The 15,741-nt window shown below is 47.5% G+C and overlaps 1 protein-coding gene across 1 annotated transcript in view; it reads right to left on the bottom strand.

Moving 5' to 3' along the window:
* Nucleotides 1–15,741, bottom strand: part of ADAMTS5 (ADAM metallopeptidase with thrombospondin type 1 motif 5) — a 228,756-nt gene that overhangs the window by 30,111 nt on the left and 182,904 nt on the right. Inside the window, 1 exon segment of the mRNA XM_029578186.1 lies at nt 2,625–2,800. Within this exon segment, the coding sequence (XP_029434046.1) occupies nt 2,625–2,800 (176 nt within the window).

Genomic DNA, 15,741 nt, shown 5'->3' with positions numbered 1-15,741 from the left:
TCCCCCACCCTCCCGAACCCCCCCCAAATGACTTAAATAACCTGCGGGTCCAGCGGCGGTCCGGAACGGCAGCGGTCCGGAACGGGCTCCTGCTCCTGAATCTTGTTGTCTTCAGCCGGCGCCATTTTCCAAAATGGCGCCGAAAAATGGCGGCGGCCATAGAAGAACACGATTGGACGGCAGGAGGTCCTTCCGGACCCCCGCTGGACTTTTGGCAAGTCTCGTGGGGGTCAGGAGGCCCCCCACAAGCTGGCCAAAAGTTCCTGGAGGTCCAGCGGGGGTCAGGGAGCGATTTCCCGCCGCGAATCGTTTCCGTACGGAAAATGGCGCCGGCAGGAGATCGACTGCAGGAGGTCGTTCAGTGAGGGTTCCGGCGCCTCGCTGAACAACCTCCTGCAGTCGATCTCCTGCCGGCGCCATTTTCCGTACGAAAACGATTCGCGGCGGGAAATCGCTCCCTGACCCCCGCTGGACCTCCAGGAACTTTTGGCCAGCTTGTGGGGGGCCTCCTGACCCCCACGAGACTTGCCAAAAGTCCAGCGGGGGTCCGGAAGGACCTCCTGCCGTCCAATCGTGTTCGTCTATGGCCGCCGCCATTTTTCGGCGCCATTTTGGAAAATGGCGCCGGCTGAAGACAACAAGATTCAGGAGCAGGAGCCCGTTCCGGACCGCTGCCGTTCTGGACCGCCGCTGGACCCGCAGGTTATTTAAGTCATTTGGGGGGGTTCGGGAGGGTGGGGGATTTAATTTAAAGGGTCGGGGGTGGGTTTTAGGGGGTTTTAGTGTGCCGGCTCACGATTCTAACGATTTATAACGATAAATCGTTAGAATCTCTATTGTATTGTGTTCCATAACGGTTTAAGACGATATTAAAATTATCGGACGATAATTTTAATCGTCCTAAAACGATTCACATCCCTACCAAATACCGTTGTTGACTAACTCCAAAATCTGACTGTGTCAAAGTGGGGAAGAGATGCAAACAGTGAGCATCTCTCTCCTAAAAATGAACCAGCTTTTATACAAACATATAGCATCCCAGTATGTGTATAGTCCTGGTTTTCGGTGCAAATATGCCCTTTACACAACCACAGTTTGGGACATATTTTGAGGAATTAGCTGATTAACTCACAAGTTATCCAGCTAAATGATGATGTTTGAATATTTCCCTCACTTATCTGGCTAAACTTTAGCTGGATACCTCATCATCTGGCTAACATTTAGACAAATAATTTAAGAATTCTGGGAGCATTTCTGAGAGGAATTAGGTTAGCCAGCTAAGGGGGTTATTTTCCAACTGGTGTTATGGTCTTTTTGCATGCGTTATGGTGTTTTCGCATGCGAAAAATGCCTTAACCATGTGAAAAGCACCATAATGCATGGTGCGATGCTAGTTTTTAAAAGGGGAGGAGTTGAAGGCAGGATTTTGGGAAAAGTGGGCTGGCTTCACATTTTGCGAAGCCATATCGCATAGTTTTAATGCCGAAAATAACTACTCCTTTTTTCATTGATGTTAAGCTGTGCAATGTGCCCATAAAACAAATTGTGTTTTGGGTATTTTTAGGCTGGAGAAGGGCCCTGAGATGGATGGATGAGGGAGAGAGGGTGAGAGGGAGGGAGGGAGGGAGGGAGAGAGAGAGCCTCTGAGGGTGGCACTATAGTAAGCAGCTATTTATGTAACTATAAGAGGCCCACCTAGTAACTCGAGGTGAGGTTTAGGTAGTAGTGTAGGGGTTAGGGGTCACTTTGACTCTCTACCTGGAGAGAACATTGAACAAATCTCATTGCTGTGTGAGTTTCCTGCATGTCTGCTTCTGGCAGGCGTAACTTGTGAAATAAAGGTACGGGGGGGGGGGGGGTTTCGGGCTGGGGGGCGGGACAGGTAGGGAAAGGGAGGGGAAGGTGGGAGGGGGAAAGGAAAGTTCCCTCCGAGCGGCTCCGATTTTGGAGCGGCCTCGGAGGGAACGGGGAAAGCCAGCTGGTCTCCCTGAGGGCTCGGCGTGCGTAAGGTGCACTAGTGTGCACCCCCTTGCACGCGCCGACCCCTGATTTTATAACATGCGTGTGGCTGCGTGCGCATGTTATAAAATCGGGCGTACACTTGTGCGCACCGGGTAGTGCGCACAAATGTAGGCCGCGCGCTTACATTGTAAAATCTTCCCCTTTATGTACAGTCTTAACCCTGAAATTTCAAAGCAAACATGTTTACGTTTACATAGAAAATTCCCGTGTAACTGCCAAAGTATGTGCACAAACCCTTCTGCACAACATTATACCTGCTGTATTGATGGCGTAACCTGTGTGGGTGAATTTTAGGTGCACCTTTTTAAAATAAAAAAAGTATGCACATAAATCACAGTTCTGCCCCAGCTCTTCCCCTGGAACATTTCTTCTCATTGCACATAAAAGTATGTGCATACTTTTATGCATACAGGGCCCTGATTGATTTTGAGAACAACACTTACATACATAAACTAGGGTTTTATGCACATAAGTCATTTTGAAAATTAAGTCCGAAATGCACTTCTCCTTTCTTTTATATAAGGAAGATATTACAAAGGGCTTCTCAATGTATACAAGTTGTCAACAATTTAATGGGAAATGGGCATTAAGATGTCATTTACCTTGTGCGAAAATACCACATAGTAACCGGTTCCTTTGGCTCGACAAGTAAGTTTGCACACATCTGCAAGGAGCACGCCTGCATACTTAGGGATCCATTCCACATATGTCTTGACACCTTTAGCATCAGATTGATATCCATTCCTGGCTTCACACTGTTCTTGTCGAAAGGGCTTAGCTGAAGATTAAACATAATAATATCAACCTTTATAATATAAATATTCTAGTATTGCCAGAATGGCTAATAATGTTATGAACTTTTCCTCTAGGAACTTGTCCAAACCTCTTTTAAACCTTGCCAAGCTACTTGCCTTGATTATGTTCTCTGGCAATAAATTCCACAGCTTGACAGTGCACTGAGTGAAAAGTATGTTTTATGATTTGTTTTGAATCTTCTGGTCTTAGTTTCATGGTGTCCCCTTGTGTTAGTAATATCTGAAAGGGTAAATAACCATCCTTTATCTATTCCACTTCACCCATGATTTTATAAACTTCTATTATGTCTCTCTCAGCTCTTTTTCAAGCTGAAGAGCCCTACCCTGTGTAGCCTTTCATCTTAGGAATGCATATAGGGAAAAATCACCCTAACTATGTGTTGCTATTACGTGTGTTTTAGTGGATCCTTGGGTGCCGTGGAGATGACCAAGCCCACGGGGAGGAGCCCCATGAGGAGCCACAGCACTGGGCTAGACTCTTATACACAAAACACCAGAATTGAACTCTTTTATTATACAGCTTGAAGTAGCCACCAGGTGGCAGTGGTGTTGTAGTTTCAGGGACCTTGGCAGAGGGAGCCCTTCTCTCCTAGATGATGTCAGGAGGTTCCGCAGCAAGGAGTTACTGTGGATGAGACAGATGAGAGATTAGAGTACTCACTCAGTGTTAGCTGATATGGATGCGATTCCACCAGATAGTTGTCGTAGGTACAGGCACTGAGGCAGAGAGAGCAGGCCCTCGAGGAGTGAGTACCTGTTCCCTGAATGGCACCTGAAAATAGAATAGAGGGCCCCCGAGGAGCGGGTATCCAAGTTAGTAGTAAACCCCGAAAGGCAGAAGGAAAGCTTCCTGCAGGCAGCAGAGAAGCGGCAGAGTAGCACAGACAGGAACAGTTCGTGTCCATTCGAGTCTATTCGAGCCTTTGCCAACTCAATGAGTTAGCAATCTTGAGAAGCAGATATACCCAGATTGGCGTGATGTCAGATGAGGGAACGCCCTCGAGGTTCGTGCCACTAGGCGTACTTAGACGTGGGTTGCGTGCGTGCACCCTAGCAGGTACCTGGGAGGAGCAATGGTGTACGGCTGCACCATAGCCGTTCCGGGGACGCCATAGAATCGGCTTAACGACGCTGCGGTAGCCATCTTGCCCAGGTAAGTGGGAGGAGTCGAGATAGGAGTGCATCAAGCGGGTCGAAGCCGTCAAAGACCGACGGACGCAACAGTACCCCCCTTCAAAGGGCGTCCACGCAATGACGCTCATTAAATTTTGAAAGACAGCCGGAGCATTGCACAGGCAGAACGGCATCACTAAATACTCGAAGTGGCTGTCTTGAGTGTTGAAGGCTGTCTTCCATTCATCGCCAGCCTTAATGCAAAGTAGGCTGCATGCTCCCTTCAGAACCAATTTAGAAAAGATCTGGGCTCCTTGTAGTCTATCAAAAAGTTCTGAAATCAGAGGCAGGGGATAACGGTCCTTAAAAGTTATTTCGTTAATGCCTCTGTAATCTATGCAAGGAAGCCATGTGCTGTCCTTTTTGCCCACAAAGAAGAAGCCTGTGCCCGCAGGAGACGGACGGTCTAATGAAGCCCTTGTTGAGATTCTCCTGAATGTATTCAGACATGGCTTTGTTCTCTGCCACAGAGAAGGGGTACACTCTGCCCTTGGGTGGCTCCATATTCGGCTTCAGACGAATGGCGCAGTCATAGCGTCTGTGAGGTGGGAGTATATCTGCAGCTTCTTTTGAAAAGACATCTTGAAAAGATGCGTATTGAGGCGGCATGCCCAGCATTACTGGGGTGGTAGGCATACAAGGTAATGGCTTAACCTCAGTCAGGCATAGCCTATGGCAGTCTGGACCTCGACAGTTCCAGAGTGACCCAATCAAATTGAGGCATATGCTATTGTAGCCACAGTAATCCCAGGCTAAGAGAGAAATTGAAAAGAAGTTGGCTGTAGAGGCAAAAACTCACAGTAAAAACGTTTTTAAATATATCTGAAGCAGAAAGCCTGTGAGGGAGTCAGTTGGACCACTAGATGATCGAGGGGTTAAAGGGGCACTTAGAGAAGATAAGGCCATCGCAGAAAGATTAAATGATTTCTTTGTTTCGGTGTTTACTGAAGAGGATGTTGGGGAGGTACCCGTAATGGAGAAGGTTTTCATGGGTAATGATTCAGATGGACTGAATCAAATCACAGTAAACCTAGAAGATGTGGTAGACCTGATTGACAAACTGAAGAGTAGTAAATCACCTGGACCGGATGGTATACACCCCAGAGTTCTGAAGGAACTAAAAAATGAAATTTCAGACCTATTAGTAAAAATTTGTAACCTATCATTAAAATCATCCATTGTACCTGAAGACTGGAGGATAGCAAATGTAACCCCAATATTTAAAAAGGGCTCCAGGGGTGATCCGGGAAACTACAGACCGGTTAGCCTGATTTCAGTGCCAGGAAAAATAGTGGAAAGTGTTCTAAACATCAAAATCACAGAACATATAGAAAGACATGGTTTAATGGAACAAAGTCAACATGGCTTTACCCAAGGCAAGTCTTGCCTCACAAATCTGCTTCACTTTTTTGAAGGAGTTAATAAACATGTGGATAAAGGTGAACCGGTAGATGTAGTATACTTGGATTTTCAGAAGGCGTTTGAAAAAGTTCCTCATGAGAGGCTTCTAGGAAAAGTAAAAAGTCATGGGATAGGTGGCGATGTCGTTTCGTGGATTGCAAACTGGCTAAAAGAGAGGAAACAGAGAGTAGGATTAAATGGACAATTTTCTCAGTGGAAGGGAGTGGACAGTGGAGTGCCTCAGGGATCTGTATTGGGACCCTTACTTTTCAATATATTTATAAATGATCTGGAAAGAAATACGACGAGTGAGATAATCAAATTTGCAGATGACACAAAATTGTTCAGAGTAGTTAAATCACAAGCAGATTGTGATAAATTACAGGAAGACCTTGTGAGACTGGAAAATTGGGCATCCAAATGGCAGATGAAATTTAATGTGGATAAGTGCATGGTGATGCATATAGGGAAAAATAACCCATGCTATAATTACACAATGTTGGGTTCCATATTAGGTGCTACAACCCAAGAAAGAGATCTAGGCGTCATAGTGGATAACACATTGAAATCGTCGGTTCAGTGTGCTGCGACAGTCAAAAAAGCAAACAGAATGTTGGGAATTATTAGAAAGGGAATGGTGAATAAAACGGAAAATATCATAATGCCTCTATATCACTCCATGGCGAAACCGCACCTTGAATACTGTGTACAATTCTGGTCGCCGCATCTAAAAAAAGATACAATTGCGATGGGGAAGGTGCAGAGAAGGGTACCAAAATGATAAGGGGAATGGAACAGCTCCCCTATGAGGAAAGACTAAAGAGGTTAGGACTTTTCAGCTTGGAGAAGAGATGGCTAAGGGGGGATATGATTAGGGATGTGAATCGTTTTTTGACAATTTAAAATATCGTCCGATATATTTTAAATCGTCAAAAATCGTTAGGGCCACAATACAATACCAATTCCCCTGATTTATCGTCAAAAAATCGTAAATCGGGGGAAGGGGGAGGGCAGGAAAACCGGCACACTAAAACACCCTAAAAGCCACCCCCGACCCTTTAAATTAAATCCCCCACCCTCCCGAACCCCCCCCAAATGCCTTAAATTACCTGGGGGTCCAGCGGCGGTCCGGAATGGCCTCCTGCAATTGAATCGTGTTGTCTTCAGCCGGCGCTATTCTGCGCCTCCATTTTGCAAAATGGCGGCGCAAAATGGCGGCGGCCATAGACCAACACGATTCGACTGCAGGAGGTCGTTCCGGACCCCCGCTGGTCTTTTGGCAAGTCTTGTGGGGGTCAGGAGGCCCCCCCAAGCTGGCCAAAAGTCCCTGGGGGTCCAGCGGGGGTCCGGGAGCGATCTCCTGCCGCGAATCGTTTTCTGTATGGAAAATGGCGCCGGCAGGAGATCGACTGCAGGAGTCGTTCAGCTGGGGTCCGGAACCCCCGCTGAACAACCTCCTGCAGTCGATCTCCTGCCGGCGCTATTTTCCGTACGGAAAACGATTCGCGGCAGGAGATCGCTCCCGGACCCCCGCTGGACCCCCAGGGACTTTTGGCCAGCTTGGGGGGGCCTCCTGACCCCCACAAGACTTGCCAAAAGTCCAGCGGGGGTCCGGAACGACCTCCTGCAGTCGAATCGTGTTGGTCTATGGCCGCCGCCATTTTGCGCCGCCATTTTGCAAAATGGCGGCGCAGAATGGCGCCGGCTGAAGACAACACGATTCAATTGCAGGAGACCGTTCCGGACCGCTGCTGGACCCCCAGGTAATTTAAGGCATTTGGGGGGGGGGGGGGTTCGGGAGGGTGGGGGATTTAATTTAAAGGGTCGGGGGTGGGTTTTAGGGTGTTTTAGTGTGCCGGTTTTCCTGCCCTCCCCCTTCCCCCGATTTAGCTACGGACCGCCGCTGGACCCCCAGGTAATTTAAGGCATTTGGGGGGGGGGGGTTCGGGAGGGTGGGGGATTTAATTTAAAGGGTCAGGGGTGGGTTTTAGGGGGTTTTAGTGTGCCGGTTCACGATTTTAACGATTTTCACGATACTCTAAACACCCAAATGGCGACGATACGATTCCCTCTCCCTCCCAGACGAAATCGATCGTTAAGACGATCGAGGACACGATTCACATCTCTAGATATGATAGAGATGTTTAAAATCATGAGAGGTCGAGAATGGGTAGATGTGAATCGGTTATTTACTCTTTCGGATAATAGAAAGACTAGGGGACACTCCATGAAGTTAGCATGGGGCACATTTAAAACTAATCGGAGATAGTTCTTTTTTACTCAACGCACAATTAAACTCTGGAATTTGTTGCCAGAGGATGTGGTTAGTGCCGTTAGTATAGCTGTGTTTAAAAAAGGATTGGACAAGTTCTTGGAGGAGAAGTCCATTACCTGCTATTAAGTTCACTTAGAGAATAGCCACTGCCATTAGCAATGGTAACATGGAATAGACTTAGTTTTTGGGTACTTGCCAGTTTCTTATGGCCTGGATTGGCCACTGTTGGAAACAGGATGCTGGGCTTGATGGACCCTTGGTCTGACCCAGTATGGCATTTTCTTATGTTCTTATGTTCTTAGTACTATGGGGTGCATAGCCTTCTCTAAAACAAAGAAGGAGATGGTCTCTGTATGGAGAGCGCCAGTATGTAGACACACTGGTTCGGTACATAGTGTTACTTCTCCCGGCAAGGGTTCTCCATGGATGGATGAAAGAAGTACAGGAGGTGAAAAGGTGGAAGTGGGGATCCGTAGATGTTCCACTAGTCATTGAAGAATGAAGTTGCCTCCTGCCCCTTAGTCCACTAGGGCAAGAGTCTGGTACTGTAGAGGACTGCAGATGAGAGATACAGGAAGAGAGAGCGGAGGAGAAAGAGTGTGAGACCTAAGAATAATTGTCCCGCAGGATTTAGGTCTGCCCATTTCCTGGACATATAGGGCAATTTTGGACAGCATGGCCAGCTTGTCCACAGTACATACACAGTCCTAATTTCTTCCACGTTCTACTCTCTTTTGACGTCAGGTGGCTGCGGTTTAATTGCATCGGTTCCTCTTCGCTGGCTGCTGGGACCATAGGGGCAGCCCTGGATGCAGTCTTGACTCGCACTTCACTCAGAAAGGGTCTCCTGGAAGTCTTGGTTTCTTGAACTTTATCTCGAAGCCGGCGATCGATTCTAGTTGCCAGTTTCACCAGTTCAGCCAAGGTTTCAGGCATCTCTCTAGCTGAGAGTTCATCCTTCAGGCGAGTGTTCAGTCCTTCAAAGAACAGTGTCTTCAGGCATCTTGGGTCCCAGGATAATTCAGACACCAGAGTCTTGAATTCGATAGCGAAGTCAGCTAGCGTCTTGTTCCATTGCTTTAGGTGAACCAAAGAAGATCCTGCAACAGAATATCAGGCAGGGTCATAAAAAACTGATTTAAACAGTTCAAGGAATCCTTCATGTTGTGAAGGATCGGGTCCTCATGTTCCCACAGCGAAGATACCCAGGGCAGGGCTCGTCCATCTAGGTATGACAGGATATACGTAGTCTTCGCATAAGCTGTGGGAAAATGTCCAGGTTGTAATGCAAAGTGTATGCAGCACTGGTTAATGAAGTCTCTGTATCTCCATACTTCTCCCGAGAAGTATTAGAACCTACCACCCAGGAAAGAGATCTAGGCGTCATAGTTGATATTACATTGAAATCGTTGGCTCAGTGTGCTGTGGCGTTCAAAAAGCAAACAGAATGTTAGGAATTATTAGGAATGGAATGGTGGCATTTTATTAGGAATATAATAGTGGCTGTCATAATGCCATGTATTAGTAATACATGGTGGCATTGTATTAGGAATACAATGGTGGCTGTCATAATGCCTCTGTATCACTCGATGGTGAGACGGTACCTTGAATATAGTGTGCAATTCTGATGGCCGCATCTCAAAAAAGATATACTTGCACTGGAGAAAGTTCAGGGAAGGACAATCAAAATTAGAAATGTTGTGACCTCAGTAGAAATGTGGACCCTTGGCCTGTGCTGGGATTGACGCTACCTGGGAGGAAGACCCATCACAGGTTCCCAGCGACAGGAGGTGAGGCAGACGGAAGGCAGGGGCTAGCTGGAGCTTCACCAATACCAATCCCGTTCCCCGCAGGTTGAGCCTTTGAGTGTTGGGACCAGCTGGGCTTAGGAGGGCACTGTGGAGATGCGGAAAACAGAGTTATCCTCTGTTTTCCGCATCTTCCGCATCTCCGCATCCGGTCTAGTGGTCGGTGACAGGCGGCAATCAGGCAACGTGAGGTCCGGTCCAACGGTCAGTGGGAGGCAGCAATCAGGCAATGTGAGGTCCAGTGCAATGGTTGGTGGCAGGCAGCAATCAGGCAACACAAGGTCCAGTCCAATGGTCAGTGGCAGGCGGAAACAGGCAATGTGAGGGCCAGTCCAATGATCAAGCCGGGAAATCCGTCCGAAGGGAGAAGGAGGAAGCTGGGGTCCGGAACAGGTGAAGGAAGGCAAAGGCAGGAACAGGAACAGGACCAGGACCAGGGCCAGGAACTGGGACAGGTGGGCGGGTGAAGACAGAAACAGGAAGCAGGATAAGGATCCAATGTAGAAGCAGCAGGAAGCACCAAGAAGATCTGTTGCCAAGTCATCGGACTGAGCTTGCTGCGGGGTATATATGGGAAGAGGCCCTGAAGTGAACGGGAGGGGTTGGCGGTGTCTCCCTGCTGTGGGCCCTTTAAATTTGCGCGGGCCATGCGTGCATGTGCCTGGGGGCGGGGCCGAAAAGGCCGAAGTCGGCGGCATTCCTGCTCGGGGAGAGAGTGAGATGGCACCGGCGACATGAGAGGAGTGTAGGCCCTGCCAAGGGTCTGGAGTGGTGAGTGAGCAGAGTTGGACAGCCGGCTCGGGGCCGGTAGGCCTAACGGAACCCCCACTTCTAGGCCCCCTCCTAGGAGGTTTAGGCTTGTTCAGCCGTTGGGCGTGGTGCAAATATTCTAGATTTTGGGGGTCAGAGTATATGGTGATGCAGTGTTGTGTCCCTTCCAGCCAGGGGCGTCACTCCTTGAAGGCGAGTTTTATAGCCAGCAACTCCTTGTCTCCGATTCCGTAGATCCTTTTGGCTGGCGAGAATCATCTGGACAGGAAGGAACAGGGATGTAGAATGTCAGTAGAGGAATGTTGGCTTAAGACAGCCCTCATCCCTTCGGAAGAGGCTCCTACCTCCACGATGAAGGGTCTCTGGGGGGATGCCGGAGGCAGGACCTGTTGAGGAAGGCTACTTTTAAGGACTGAAAGGCTGCCTGTGCTTCCGGAGTCCATTGTTTGGGGTTGGCTCCTTTCCAAGTCAGGGCCGTAAGAGGTGTGGCTAGGCTGACGTAGTTGTGGATGAAACTCTGATAGTAGTTGGCAAAACCAAGAAATCTTTGTAAGGGCTTGAGGCCAACAGGTTATGGCCAATGTTGAATACTGGCACACATCTTCTAGACCAATCAGAAGTGCTTACAGAGGAACACTGCATGCCCCGCAAGTAAAATCATCATTGAGCAAATGAGCGCTATCTTCAGCAGGCCCCCACCAGTGGAACTCGCTCCCCCCTGATCTAAGACTAGAACCCAATCATCAAGAGTTTAAAAAAAGATTGAAGACTTTTCTTTTCCAACAAGCCTTCCCAGACTCTCAATTCAACTGAAACAGAAAGACTTCCTAAATATGAGGTATCCCCTAATTATGGACACCGTACCAAGTTCTGGAGACCGTATCTCCAAAGAGACAGAGACAAGATGGAGGCGGTCCAGAGAAGGGTGACCAAAAAGGTGGAAGGTCTTCATCAAATGACTTATGAGGAGAGATTGAAGAATCTAAATATGTACACCCTGGAGGAAAGGAGGAGCAGAGGTGATATGATACAGACTTTCAGATACTTGAAAGGTTTTAATGATCCAAAGACAACGACAAACCTTTTCCATAGGAAAAAAATCAGCAGAACCAGGGGTCACGATTTGAAGATTCAGAACCAATGTCAGGAAGTATTTCTTCACGGAGAGGGTGGTGGATGCCTGGAATGCCCTTCCGGAGGAAGTGGTGAAGACCAGAACTGTAAAGGACTTCAAAGGGGCGTGGGATAAACACTGTGGATCCATAAAATCAAGAGGCCATCAATAAAGAGTGGGTGGCTCGCCAGAATGACGGCTACTGCCTGGAGATAATACCCTTATTCAATAAACATACACATGGTTACTGTGACTCCAACATCGCTCTAAGCTACAACAGCAAGAGGAAATGTGGAAAAAAGGATTCGCACTCACAAAGTGGGGAGTAGCTGGCTTGTTACGGCGGTTACTACCCCAAACCAAATAAGCCTGATACTTCACTTTCAATGCATATCCAGCATAGCTCTCTGCTTCAACGGCAGGGGAGAAGAAAAACTGATACTTCACGCATATCCAGCATAGCTCTCTGCTTCAATGACAGGGGAGAAGAAAAACTGATACTTCACGCATATCCAGCATAGCTCTCTGCTTCAACGGCAGGGGAGAAGAAAAACTGATACTTCACGCATATCCAGCATAGCTCCCTGCTTCAACGGCAGGGGAGAAGAAAAACTGATACTTCACGCATATCCAGCATAGCTCTCTGCTTCAATGGCAGGGGAGAAGAAAAACTGATACTTCACGCATATCCAGCATAGCTCTCTGCTTCAACGGCAGGGGAGAAGAAAAACTGATATTTCACGCATATCCAGCATAGCTCTCTGCTTCAACAGCAGGGGAGAAGAAAAAAGGATTCGCACTCACAAAGCGGGGAGTAGCTGGCTTGTTACGGCGGTTACTACCCCAAACCAAATAAGCCTGATACTTCACTTTCAATGCTTATCCAGCATAGCTCTCTGCTTCAACGGCAGGGGAGAAGAAAAACTGATACTTCACGCATATCCAGCATAGCTCTCTGCTTCAATGACAGGGGAGAAGAAAAACTGATACTTCACGCATATCCAGCATAGCTCTCTGCTTCAACGGCAGGGGAGAAGAAAAACTGATACTTCACGCATATCCAGCATAGCTCCCTGCTTCAACGGCAGGGGAGAAGAAAAACTGATACTTCACGCATATCCAGCATAGCTCTCTGCTTCAATGGCAGGGGAGAAGAAAAACTGATACTTCACGCATATCCAGCATAGCTCTCTGCTTCAACGGCAGGGGAGAAGAAAAACTGATACTACACGCATATCCAGCATAGCTCCCTGCTTCAACGGCAGGGCAGAAGAAAAACAACCAATAAGGGCTGAATAACACAGTCTGGGTAAAACAAATAAGCATGGGTGTAGCTTGCTTATTGCAGTGGTTACTTCCCCTACTACCCATAACTAATCAAGCTTGATATTTCACTTGGTTGCAGCTCCATCATTGCTCTCTACATTAATGGTGGGGGTGGAAGGGAAATAGAACCAAAGAGCTAAGAGAAACAGATAAGTATGAGAAAAAAATGTGAAGCTTGCTGGGCAGACTGGATGGGCCGTTTGGTCTTCTTCTGCCGTCATTTCTATGTTTCTATAAGTCCTTCTTTCAGGACTCTACAACTGGACAACAATCTTTGAGCTCAAAAATTCATTTTACTTTATTATATATATTTTGCATTGTTTATATGCCATTATTCTACGTTAATTAGTTAAACTGTATAGATTATATCATATAATATAATTTTTATTTATTACTATGTTAAGCTATAATATTTATTTATCACTATGTTTAATATGTTTAATTGTCATCCAGTTATATTGTTCCATCGGTGCTACTGTTCTATGTAAAGCCCCTCTCTCTGTTGGGCAGTTTTTCGTTTTCGTTTTATGTAAACCGGAGTGATTTGTAGTCCCTACAAGAATTTCGGTATATAAAAATTAAAAATAAATAAATAAATAAAATAAATTTCTCTGGATTCATGGAAAAGCCATGTTTTGAGACTATGTGTTCAGATGCTAATACCCTTTGAAGTCGGGACAGGCATATTCCTCTCTAGGACATCCCTTTCCTGCTCCTTTCTCCAGCTATATTCTCACACTGCTATCCCTGCCTATCCCTCTCTTACCCTTTTCCCCGCCCTCCCATTCTCTTACACTTTTCCCCGCCTTCTCATTGTTTGACACTGTGTATTGATTTGATTTTGAAATCAGGACATTGCCTTAGACAAGTAAATGGATTGAACTACTCTGAGTTTAAACTTTCATTGAAGATTATTTGTACAGAAGCCACATCTGTGTCTCAGGAACTTGTTATTTCAGTAAAAACTGATTATTTAGATTGTTGACATACGTTTAACTGTTATATGTAAAGACTGTTGCTATTTATTGTTTACTTACTGTATAACTGGTTATTTGTAAAGCCTTTGGCTAAGTTATTGTTTACTGTAAACCGAGGTGATGTAGACCTATATGTACTGCGGTATATAAAAATCTCCAAATAATGTAGCCCAAAAAGGGCATGCTCTCTCGTTCGAAGGTACATTTCTCCAGTTTCGCAAAAAGTTGATGGCCTCTGAGGCGTTGAAGCACCCGAGTGCCGTCGTGGCGATGGATGGTGAGGTCTCGAGAAAAGATAAAGATGTCGTCAAGGTAGACGTCTACATACTCGTAGAGTATATCTCGAAAAACCTCATTTATCATATTTTGAAACACCGCGGGCGCATTACAGAGGCTGAAGGGCATAACAAAGTACTCATAATGCCCATCTCTTGTGTTGAAGGCGGTTATCCATTCATCGCCACCCCAGATGCGGATCAGATTGTATGCTCCTCGGAGGTCCAGCTTAGAGAAGATGCGGGCTCCTTGTAAGCGGTCAAAGAGTTTGGAGATAAGTGGCAAGGCATAGCAGTCCTTTCGGGTAATGGCGTTTAGCCCGCGGTAATCGATGCATGGGCGGAGTGCCCAGTCTTTCTTTGCCACAAAGAAGAATCCCGCCCCTGCGCGAGAGTCAGAAGGCCAGATGAAGCCTTTGGCCAGGTTGTCTCAGACGTAGTCCGACATAGCTTTAGTTTCAACTTGAGACAAGGGGAAGACCTTGCCCCAGGGTGGTTCAGTGCCGGGAAATAGATTTATCGTGCAGTCGTACTGATGATGGGGCAGAAGAGTATCAGCACCTTCCTTGGAAAAAACATCTAGGAAGGATGCATATTGAGGCGGGAGCCCCAGAGTAAGATGAGTGGTCGTCAGACAAGACTGCTGGAGATTCGGTCTTAGACAAGATTCTTGTCAGGAGTTCCCTCATCAGGAGAGTTGTAGAGCTGTCCAGTCAAATTGGGAAGAATGCCATTGGAGCCAGGGAAGGGCCAGGACTATAGGATGGATCGCCTTCTCGATGATGTGGAAAGTCAGGGTCTCCTCATACAAGGTGCCTGTATGGAGTTTGACTGGAGTGGTGATATGGGAGACTCGGCCCGGCAAGGGTTCCCCTTGGATGGATGACAGAATGAGTGGGACTGAAGCAGAGTAGGTGGGAATCCGGAGGTGTGTGACCAGTTGCCTCATAATGAAATTCCCCCCGGCCCCGGAGACTACTAGGGCCAGCGTATAGAAGTCCTGGTCAGACATCTGAATGGTCACTGGAAGCATAAGAGAGGAAGCAGGATGTGTCAGGCCCAGGAGGAGTCCCCCTCTGCAACCTATGCCTGGGAGTTTCTCGGCCGCACCGGGCATGAGGACAAGATGTATCCGGCTTCTCCACAATAGAGACACAGCCCTTCACGTAGGCGTCTGCAGCGTACCTCCAGAACTAACTTGCCTCGGCCTAACTGCATCGGTTCTTCCAGAGGGGATTTGGGTGGAGTAGCCCATCTAGGAGATGGAGAATACCGCGGACACGGAAGAGGGGAAGAAGATCTCCTGGAGGATTTCTGTTCTCTGGCCCGGTCCTGAAGACGATGGTCGATGCTGCTGGTCAATTCGATGAGGGCATCAAGGGAATTTGGGAGCTCTCAGGCCGCCAATTAGTCCTTTATGTGGGCTGTGAGACCCTCCAGGAAAATGGAGCGCAGGTAATCCTCGCCCCAGTGAAGCTCCGCGGCCAAAGTCCGGAACTCAATCACATAATCGACCAGGGGCCTGGAATCCTAGCGTAGGTGTAGGAGCGAGGAACTAGAGGTGGCCTGTCATCCGGGGTCTTTCAAAACATTGCAGAACCGAACAAGGAAGCTGGATAGGTCCCAGAGTATCGAATCTGCCTGCTCCCACAGGGGCGAAGCCCATGCCAGAGCCTTGCCATCCAGCAAGGAAAAGAAGTAGGTGATCTTGGTGAGGTCATCGGGGAAGAGGGAAGTCTGAAGAGTAAAGTGCATGCTGCACTGGTTCAGGAATCCTCGACATG

The sequence above is a fragment of the Rhinatrema bivittatum genome, chromosome 15 (genome assembly GCF_901001135.1).
Source record: "Rhinatrema bivittatum chromosome 15, aRhiBiv1.1, whole genome shotgun sequence".
NCBI lineage: Eukaryota > Metazoa > Chordata > Amphibia > Gymnophiona > Rhinatrematidae > Rhinatrema > Rhinatrema bivittatum.
The sequence above is the reverse complement of the archived record's forward strand: the minus strand, read 5'-3'. Positions and strand labels throughout refer to the sequence as shown.